Source organism: Salmo trutta, chromosome 26 (genome assembly GCF_901001165.1).
Source record: "Salmo trutta chromosome 26, fSalTru1.1, whole genome shotgun sequence".
NCBI lineage: Eukaryota > Metazoa > Chordata > Actinopteri > Salmoniformes > Salmonidae > Salmo > Salmo trutta.
In genome coordinates this window covers 19,501,162-19,511,772 of record NC_042982.1, presented here as the reverse complement: position 1 = coordinate 19,511,772, position 10,611 = coordinate 19,501,162, and the positions used below count along the sequence as shown (strand labels likewise).

The window sequence follows — 10,611 nt, the reverse complement described above, 5'->3', positions numbered from 1 at the left end:
GCGCCGCCTGTTTCATTAAATCAAGGTAAGTTATGCACGTCGCTTAATCAGTGGTGGAAAAAGTACTCAATTGTCATACTAGTAAACCTTAATAGAAAATGACAAGTAAAAGTCATCCAGTAAAATACTACTTGAGTAAAAGTATTTGGTTTAAAATATACTTAACTATCAAAAGTAAATGGAATTGCTAAAATATACTTAAGTATCAAAAGCATAAATTATTTTAAATTGTTTACATTAAGCAAACCAGATGTCACAATAAATGTTTTATTTACAGATAGCCAGGGGCACTCCAACGCTCAAGACATTATTTAAAAACAAAGCATTTGTGTTTAGTGAGTACGCCAGATCAGAAGCAGTAGGGATTACCTGTAACGATCGTCGTATGAAATGGACCAAGGTGCAGCGGGTTGTGTGCTCATTTTAACTTTTAATTAGAACACTGAAAACACAAAACAAGAAAACGCACAGTAATACAGGCTACACAGCAATGCAAAAACAACTTCCCACAAACCACAGGTGAAAAAAGGGCTATCAGAAACAACGATGTACAGCTGTTCCTGATTGAGAGCCATACCAGGCCAACAAAGAAATACACAACATAGAAAACCATAGAAATACAAAACAAGAACATTACCCAAAAACCCCGGAACACATAAAACAAACATCCCTCTTACATAAATACATATCCCAATAAATCCCGAACCACATAAAACAAATACCCCTGCCACGTCCTGACCAAACTACAATAACCAATAACCCCTTATACTGGTCAGGACGTGACATTACCAGGGATGTTCTCTTGATAAGTGTGTGTGAGAATTGGACCATTTTCCTGTCAAAATGTAACGAGTACTTTTGGGTGTCAGGAAAAAATGTATGGAGTAAAAAGTACTTTTCTTTTTTTTTTAGGAATGTAGTGAAGTAGAAGTTGGCAAAAATATAAATAAGTACAGATATGCCAAAAAAAACAATTAAGTAGTACTTTAAAGTATTTTTACTTCAGTACTTTACACCACTGCGCTTAATGCAGTAGCCTACACTGACACTTATTCTATTTTGCAAGGTGCGTGAGTATATAGCCGCATCATCAAGTAATTCTGCTAAGGAGGAGATACGATGGAGAGACGCATCAAGGCAAATTGGTGATGTGACATCGTTGCAGCAACGGCAAAACGTAATCTAGCTACAAATCAAGGAGCCAATAGCTATTCTCAATGAAAAATGGTTGGTAACACTGTGTTCTACCTCTTTCGCGGCGTTAGGCCGCGTTCACCGGTTAGTTGAAACTAGTGGTGCTTTCAAGACAACTGGGAACTCGGAAATAACCATGACGATGGCGATCTTTAGGTCGGTAATTCTGAGCTCTAGAAAGACGTCAGAGTTTCCGATTTAGAATTCCGAGTTGGATGACAGTTCAAAACGATTTTCCCAGCTGGAGGCCGTTTTTTTTAAGTTCCCAGTTGTCTTGAACGCACTGAAGTCAGAAATCGGAGATTAAGCGCTATGAAAGCGGCACATGAAACTCAAATGTCCGATTTGCTAATTGGTTGTAGTTATACCGGTGCCGAGTTCAACCAGTTAGCAAGTCGGAAATTTCTGTTTCTAGTTCCGACTAGGACGTCAATACAGCCGTCATTGTAAGTAAGAATTTGTTCTTAACTGACTTGCCTAATTAAAAAGTAAAATGCAGCGTTCAAAACAGCGAATTGGTGCCGCGTTCAAAAACAATTGGGAAATTGGTAATCGCCGACTTCAGTGCCTCCAAGACAACTGGGCACTCTGGGAAAGAAACTCCGACTGGGATTTTTTTATTTTTTATTTTACAATCATCCAACTCAGAAACTCTGGCATCTTTGTATAACTCAGACTTTCCCACCTGGAGATCACTGACATCATGATCCCAGTTTTCTTGAAAGCACCATGTGTGTTGCTTTTGACAAGCCTCGCCTGCGCTCAGAGCCGTTATCCCTGTGGCCGTGATGGGGACAACAACAAAAAGGAGGAAGATCAAAAATGTAACGCATAGTTTCGGCGCTGTATGTTATGCTCCCGCAAAGATGTTGCCATGTTTCTGACTCCTCTTGTAATATATGGAGATAATGATAGTCCATAACTCCCTTGTGTTTAACAGCCAATCAATATCACTCGTGAGGTTGAAGGTCAAGGGGATATGTAAATGAGCGCCTTGCAATTTGAAGTGCGTGCGTGCAGTGTTAATTCTTACCAAAGTTAAAAGTCATAGTACTTCAGTCTCCATTGTCAAGATAATTCTACCATGCCATCTAGAGCTTCACACTGAGTGAAACGTATTATTCACAATTTACTAGCAACTCTTGAAAACATCATAGGTGTGAAATAAAAAGGTCTATGATAAAAACATTTCTATCTATCTAGAATTTTGATAGCTGTCTCTCCGGCCAGCCTGTCAGTGTCTGCATCCAACTCTTTTTAATCCACGCTATTAAGTTAAGGGTTAGGGTTACGTAATGGTTGTTTCAAGTTAGGGTAAGAGTAGGGGTTAGGGTTTAGGGCAGGGACACCCCAAGGATTCCAGATCGCATTGACCCTCCTTTTTAAGGTGGCTTGAAAAAGCTAGACTTTGAGACAACATGTACAGCGCATTTTAGTTCTGTACAATGATGTCAACATTAATCAGTAATGTAATATATATACATTGTATGATATTTCTGAAATGTGGTAGGTCGTAAATTGCCAATATTACCATAGTCTCAATTTCCCAAACATATTTCCTCATACAGTATAGGCTATTGATACTAAATTGCATAGGATAGGCCTGACAGACACCATGCATTTAGGCAAGATTTGGCACTGAATTGAGACTCACTGGGTTTTTTAGTGTTGACTGAGAGGGCGCTGTTGGATAAACACTGTGATATCTTATCTTTTTACTGTTTTATTTATTTACTTACCTATTGTTCACCTAATACCTTTTTTTGCACTATTGGTTAGCCTGTAAGTAAGCATTTCACTGTAAGGTCTAATTAATGTTTAATTAAAACATTTTACATTACACTAAGTATTTAATTTCAGTCATTATTAAATCTTTGTATTGTTTATTGAATTATCGCTAAAATACGTTGATTACTGGAGTTTCTAACCGTGTGCTGTGCGATAGGGTGTAACAGTTTGCTTTCAGTATGAAGGTCCACTTAGTAGACACTTTATATTTCTTAACCATATTTTCTATATTTCTTATAAGCAAGGATGAAATTAGTTTGTTCAAGGTGATGGAACTACTGTACATAAAATTAACTGACATTATAGGGTCATTTCAACTAAGAGTTTATAGCTACTTGTCTGCTACTGTAGGCTTGTAAGGGTAGGCCTAGAAGTGGTGGAATGCTGTGGTGTAACTCCAGCCCAGTTTGACCTGTTTTATAGGGACCGGAAACTTGATGCTGAACATGAACCAGTAGATTATAGCCCTTTTGTATGGTAGGCCGGTGCATATTGACATAACCAACTCTACTAACTTCTATTACAGATACTGAAGCCTTCATTAGAAAGTAGTCGCCTACAGAGGAAAGGTCTGAGAAAAGATGCACGAGAAGACAGTGAAAAGAGTAAAGACACCAGAGCAGGTTAATAGCAGACTCTTGTGTCACTGTTTATTGTTGTTGCTCATTTTCTCTTTATTGATCACTGTGGCTGTGAATTCCCCGTGACAACACTGAAGAACAGCATCCAAGCCTGGCTTGTACCACCACATCACCCAAGACCCTTCACTCCACTTGATGTGGGATGCATCTGTCACTTTTCTATCTTATTCTCGTTTTTCTTACTCTCGTTTTTCTTCTTTTGGCGATGGAACAAAACAAAAGTGCTGTAAACATGTTTGTAGCTGTGGAGCACCAGAAGCTTCAGGAGCCGTTGGTCTTGGAGGTCTAACAGGACTACTGGTCAAGCTTGGAATGATAGGGCGAAGGAGGGATGAGGGAAAGGAGGAGGAAGAGGGGTGAAAGAGGGAGGAGGCTGTGGACGCTCTTACTGCTGGATGCGACGCAGAGACTGGACCTGGGAGGTCTGAGAGTGGGAGCCCCACTCCCTGTAGTGTTTGTACTCTCCGCCATGACGGTCGCACTCCATGATGTACTGGTAGCCACGGTAACCGGGGAACTGGTAGCACACCCAGCTAAAGGGGGAGATGGAGAGGAAGTGGGTGAAGTGAGAAAATACCAAGAAACAAGCCTCAGTCCTTACCCTGTAGAGCAGGGATGGGCAACTGGCGGCCACTTTTGTAGGTCCGCAGATCAAGTTCCACAAACAAATAAAAAATACTAAAGGTGCAATTTCAAAATTTGGTTGTTCATAAGCAGTTTTTCTTTTTATGACAGTCACTCACAATTAGCCCATGTCAGCAAACATTTTTTAGATTGGTAAATTAGTCTAGCCAGCTATCTAAACTTGTAATCATCGTTGAATTACCAATCGGTTATTTATATATATATATATATATATATATATATTTCTCTCCACCACATGGCAAAATGAGTAGAGTTGCAGCAAACTTACTTTAAACTTAAACATCATCTCTACGCTTGCCCCCCAGCCACTGTGGCCCCTCATGATGTTCAGAGTCTAGGCACTTGCAGATCAGAAAGAGTTGGCCTCTATAGTACATGTTAGTCCTCTGTATAATATCCAGGGACACCATATAATAGCTATTTCTTTCAAATTTTTCACCATAGTGTCCCTTTAACACATTTGGCAAAGAGAGGTCAGTAAGGTCACAGGACACTTATTTAGATAATTCATCATTTCAGTTCTGAAATAGTTTTTTGCTTAGTTATATTATGATCTATTACAGAAAGGATTATCCTCTCACAGTTTATATAGTTATTACAATGGATTTTATTCTTACTGCACCTTTAAACCTTTTTAGCAGTTTGTCCAAGTTTTGTATTTTTCTCCCCAAATTCAATCATGTCTCATCGCTGAAACTCCCCAATGGGCTCGGGAGAGGCGAAGGTGGAGTCATGCATCCTCCAAAACATGACCCACCTAACCCCGCTCCTAAACACCCGCCCGCTTAACCCGGAAGCCAGCCGCACCAATGTGTTGGAGGAAACACCGTTCAACTGGCGACTGGGGTCAGCCTGCAAGCACCCGACCCACCACAAGGAGTTGCTAGAGCGCAATGAGCCAAGTAAAGCCCCTCCGGCCAAACCCACCCCTAACTCTGACGTAGCTGGGCCAATTGTGTGCCGTCCTATGGGACAGCCCAGGAATGAACCCGGGTCTGTAGTAACGCCTCTAGCACTGCCATGCAGTGCCTTAGACTGCTGTGCCACTCGGGAGGCCTGATTTGTTATGAGCATAGTCTTCTGTAGTGTGAAAAAGGAAGCCAGGATTTCTACTCCTACTACTTACGCTCCACTCTGGACCTGCATGGATCCGATCTCGTTGTTGCCCCAGCCCATGGCCTGCAGGGAGGGGTAGTCATCGTTCATCTCCCACTGCTTGCCAATGAAGTTCTCCCTTTCGAACACCACAATCTTGGACTCCTTATGGTTCTGTGCAGTTCAGAGAGAGGAGTAGGCAATGTCAGGTTACATTCAACCTGTTTCACTCCAAACTATTTACAAAAGATATATTGTGTAGAATTATGAATGAAAGTATGAAATCTTTATAATACTGTGTTTTATTCACTTTGTCATTTAGTACATTTAATAATGCTGGTAGAGCCTATCAAGGACAGCTACTTTTATCTGTTAAATGTAATGTCACTGTCAGTAATACTGAGTAGAGCTGGACTCTGTCAGTGTCACTCACAAGAGCCAGAGACATGGACTGAGGCCAGAACCCAGGCTTCTGTTCCAATATCGGTACTAGCTTACTATGTGAATGTATTGGGCATTCTAAGTGGAATTCTACAATGGATATTGGAACATATTCCACAGAGGAGAGTGTCTGTCTGGCCTGGTCTGGCAGGAACAGGAAGTAGGCTTGGATAGTACACTCACAGCAGAGCAGACTGGGCGGAAGGACATCAACCTTTCGATGTGGTAGGCGTTGCTGCCGCTCCAGGACTCCCAGCGAGGGTACTCTCCACGCTCCAACACAAACTGCTGCCCAGAGAAGCTGGAGTGCTCGTACCCTACCCAGCTACACATACACAGAGAGAGCGAGGGAAACATGGGAAGTTGGACAGATGCAAAGTGATAGAGATTAATAGCGAGACATGGAGAGACAGAGGGATAGCGATATACAGTACATGTGGATAGTTGCAAAGGTGGGGCAAAGACTTTGGCATGTGTCCATGATACAGTAGGTGTCTATCAGTATCCCTTAGAAATTGTTGCCTGTGCAATGGTCCCCTGGCTTGAAGGATAATGTGTAACCTGTCAGGGAGATAAATATCCTACAGTATGTACATGTGTTTTGGCGGGCTGGCTGACTTACGCTCCACACTCGACCTTCAGGGAGCGGATGTTGTCCACACCACACTCCATGATGTTCTGGCAGGAAGCCGTGAACTCCATACGCTTTCCCTGGAAGTTCTCCTGGTCGTAGACCGTGATCTAGGACAGAGGATATAGTACATATTTGTAATCTGCCTGACCCGCTATTGCTGTTTTTAAAAATATATATATTTTTTGACTGTTTTTAACACAACCAGTATCTCTGCTAGAGAATGCACTTCCGTGTGCAAAGCTTTCCTTTCTCCTCTTACGTCTGTTAATTAAGGAAAAATGGAAAAGGTTGTGGAAACGTGGTGTACCTAACACTGACTCACCTTCCATGGTCCCACTGGGTTAGGAGTAGTCAGCGCCATGTTTGATATCTCAGTAATAATTGACCTGCAGTGCAGAAAGCACACAGTCACAGTCAGTTATGCAGTCACATTTCTGTTTGGCCTTACAGGGAGACCAGGGTAGACCTGACTAAACCCCAATGGACCTCATCTCCACTCAGCTCTAGCTCTTGCATTAGTCTGTGCCCAGCAGCTAATGCCCAAATATATTAATGTTATGCTAATGTGGCTGGAACTAGAGAATCTATGCAAGAGACTCATGACAAGCCCAAACAAAGCACTGTCCTGTGCTGTTGCTGATGATAATACAATGCACATAGGGCTGAGGGAGGAGGTGCACGCCACAAAAACAGCTAGCTAAAGAGAGGCATGCTACAAAAATAGCTGGCTAAAGCCAGAGTGACGATACAAAGCAGAAAACAGATACCAACAGAGAAGTGCAAATACTATAATATAATTCTGAAAAAACTCCTCTCTAATACATAGGCCTGGTATCTAATGTTGGTATGTAATACCATTAATAAAATAGTACAATGCAAAGCATCCATCCACATTTCTGAATGATATGTGATAATTATGTTTTTCTTTATTAGTTGTTATAAATTCTACATGGTGAACCATTGTGTCATGTGCCTGGATGTCATGCCATTGTCACATCCTGAGTGTGTAAAGTAAACTATGCTGTTGATGGCATCATGTATGATGTTGACTATGATGACGATTGGCGTGTCCATTTAGAGAATGTGTGTGTGCGTATGACCCTTTCTATACATTCCCAAGGCTCAGCAGAAAACAGCAAAGGAAAAAAACAGGACAATAGACAATGTAAATGGGCAACAATGCTGGCAAAAGGCTATAGGCTGAACGGTCTAAAGATGGAGGGCTTACCTGACCTACCCCAAAAAATTGCTGTGTAGCGCTCACGGGGGGCTCCACAAAACGATGTCCTGACCCCTGAGTAAACGGGCCTATTTATACACAGTGGTGGTAAATGGAGCCCAGGCCTGTGGGACGGGGTAGGAGTCAGCACATTGCTGGGCCCTCCATTGTTCCATACTGAGCCACAGGGCTTTAGGCTCTCCCCCGCCTGCCATGGTGTGCTGGTGTACTGGTCTGGACGCAGGGCACCGTGCCCAGTGCCGATTAACACAAGCCCCTGGACAAACGTCCGGACCCCGTGATTATACAGACATAGACTACACCCAGTCCTGGTCATAGCCCAACCCCTAACCCACGACACGATTGCAGTAGTTAATGTATATGCTGTTGAGGAAAAGAATAGAGACACACGTCAGAAAGAGGATGTACCAAAATTCTAACCATTTAAAAATGTGTTTCTTAGATGACAATTGGGGAGATCAATGAGCCAATTAGAAGCTGGGGGTGATTAGGTGGCCATGATGGTCAGATTGGGAATTTAGCCAGGACACCAGGGTTAACACCCCTACTCATACAATAAGTGTCATGGGATCTTTAGTGACCACAGAGAGCCAGGACACCCATTTCACGTTGCATCTGAAAGACTGCACCCTACACAGGGCAATGTCCCCAATCACTGCCTTGGGGAAATGATTTATTTTTTGACCAGAAGAAAGTGTCTCCTACTGGCCCTACAAACACCACTTCCAGCAGCATCTGGTCTCCCATCCAGGACCAACCCTGAGATTGAGATTTAAACCAGAAGTGGGATGCAGAGTGTTATGCTGCTGGCTCCATTCATTGTAGTTTTTTTTGTGTGGACAAAACAGTACAGTGAATACTGTAGTATACTGAAGTATTAAATATATATATTTTTTTAACCTTTTAACTAGGAAAGTATTTTACAGTTAACTATAGTATAAATACTGTAGTAAAAAAACTGTAGTGTATATACTACAGTAATTAATGTAGTGCAGATTGTAGTATACCATAATATGAACTGTAGTGTTTTTGCTGACTGTAGTATTTACTGTAGTGTTCCTGCAGACACTACTGTAGTATTTTTGTTTTATTATCTTTGACATAGAAGTGCAGGCTTTCTCCTTGAGGAAACTTACTGGAGAAATACTAAACGAGAACATTTTCTTTAAAGGGTAACTCTCAACCCCAATTTCATCCTTTGCCCAACCCCCTTCAAATTTAAAACAAAATACATTCAGGTGAGACGTTGTGGCTGGGTGGAATTTTTCATAAATATACATTTGGGGGGGGGGGGGGGGGTAGTTGTACCTGATCCCAACACTTTCTCACTAAAGCATACTTACCAGAAATCCATTGGCACACTGATAATAAGATTATGTGCATCTAGAGCAAACACTGCTCTGGACAGTTAGCTCACAGTGGTAAGTTCCAGAGTTCCTGACATCTATTGCAACTTGCTGTGTAATTTTGAATTCCCGAAGAAAATGTAAATTACTGCCTTTTGAATTTTGTTTGATGTCAGTGGTCTAGTCAAGGAAGCATCATGCAAATATTGACACACTCCACTTACCACAGCCTGGTCTCATAGACTAGATGTAACATTAGTATGATATGGTACGTTTGGTATGGTTACTTAAGGCAAAATGAAATTAGGGTGGTTGGTCAGGGTGCAACTTTAGCATTTTAGCTAATTATCAACTTTTCAACTGCTTACTACTTTGCAACTGCTTAGCATGTTAGCTAACCCTTCCCCTAACCTTAACCCTTCTCCTAACCTTAACCCTTCTCCTAACCCTAACCCTTTAACCTAACTCCTAAACTTAACCCTAACCCCTAGCCTAGCTAATGTTAGCAGCCAGCTAATGTTAGCCACCTAGCTACCTAGCTAGAATTTGTAACATATCATACGTTTTGCAGATTTGTAACATATTTGTAAAATATAATATGAATTGCAATTCGTAACATATCAGGACTTTCCAGAGGGTGGTGCAGTCTGCACAACGCATCACCGGGGGCAAACTACCTGCCCTCCGGGACACCTACAGCACCTGATGTCACAGGAAGGCCAAAAAGATCATCAAGGACAACAACCACCCGAGCTACTGCCTGTTCACCCCACTACTATCTAGAAGGCGAGGTCCGTACAGGTGCATTAAAGCTGGGACTGAGAGACTGAAAAACAGCTTCTATCTCAAGGCCATCAGACTGTTAAACAGCCATCACCAACACAGAGAGGCTGCTGCCTACATACAGACTTAAAATCATTGGCCACTTTAGTAAATGGAACACTAGTCACTTTAATAATGTATATACTGTATTCTATACTATCTATTGCATCTTAGCTTACGCCGCTCTGACATCCATATATATATTCTTATTCCATTCCTTACTTAGATTTGTGTGTATTAGGTATTTGTTGTGGAATTGTTAGATATTGCTACACTGTTGGAACTAGAAGCACAAGCATTTCGCTACACTCACAATAACATCTGCTAACCATGTGTACTGTATGTGACCAATAAAATTTGATTTTGATTTGAAACGGGTAATGGACATCCACAAATGAATAGATAACATACGCAACATAACATATCATACTAAATGGAGTGTCTCGGATTTACGTACAAAATAATACGAAATGCTTTGAGACCAGGTAAGGCACACTCTCACCTGCTTTTATAGTAAGCCTTGAAGTGGTACCACCCAGCACATCTAGAAGGGAGTGTATTTCATACTGAACCCCTCCCTTTTGATGACATAGAGGCACAATCACGATTTCAATGGTAGTGTTGAACTGCATGGGCTGCATCTCAATCCTCTGCATCTGCGGTGGAAGGCGGCCGAGCTACAGCGGTGTTTGTCAGACCATGTGACATCCCGAAAATCGGTATTCTCATGAAAATGTCCGTAGCGTCTGAACCGTTTAGGCTACA

The 10,611-nt window shown here is 41.8% G+C and overlaps 1 protein-coding gene across 2 annotated transcripts; it reads right to left on the bottom strand.

Moving 5' to 3' along the window:
• Positions 1 to 3,606: 3,606 nt before the first annotated feature.
• LOC115163342 (beta-crystallin A1-2-like) lies at positions 3,607 to 7,750 on the bottom strand. 2 transcript variants are annotated; one of them, XM_029715138.1, is made up of 6 exons: positions 7,676 to 7,750; positions 6,761 to 6,824; positions 6,427 to 6,545; positions 5,988 to 6,129; positions 5,395 to 5,537; positions 3,607 to 4,156 (listed from the first exon to the last, which is right to left on the bottom strand). In XM_029715138.1, exons 2-6 carry the CDS (start codon positions 6,797 to 6,799, stop codon positions 4,009 to 4,011), a joined length of 591 nt encoding a protein of 196 aa, XP_029570998.1. In that variant the 5' UTR covers positions 6,800 to 6,824; positions 7,676 to 7,750; the 3' UTR covers positions 3,607 to 4,008. The 2 variants fall into 2 exon arrangements, with proteins under 2 accessions (XP_029570998.1, XP_029570996.1); XM_029715136.1 differs by having other exon boundaries at positions 7,667 to 7,738.
• Between the last annotated feature and the right edge of the window lie 2,861 nt (positions 7,751 to 10,611).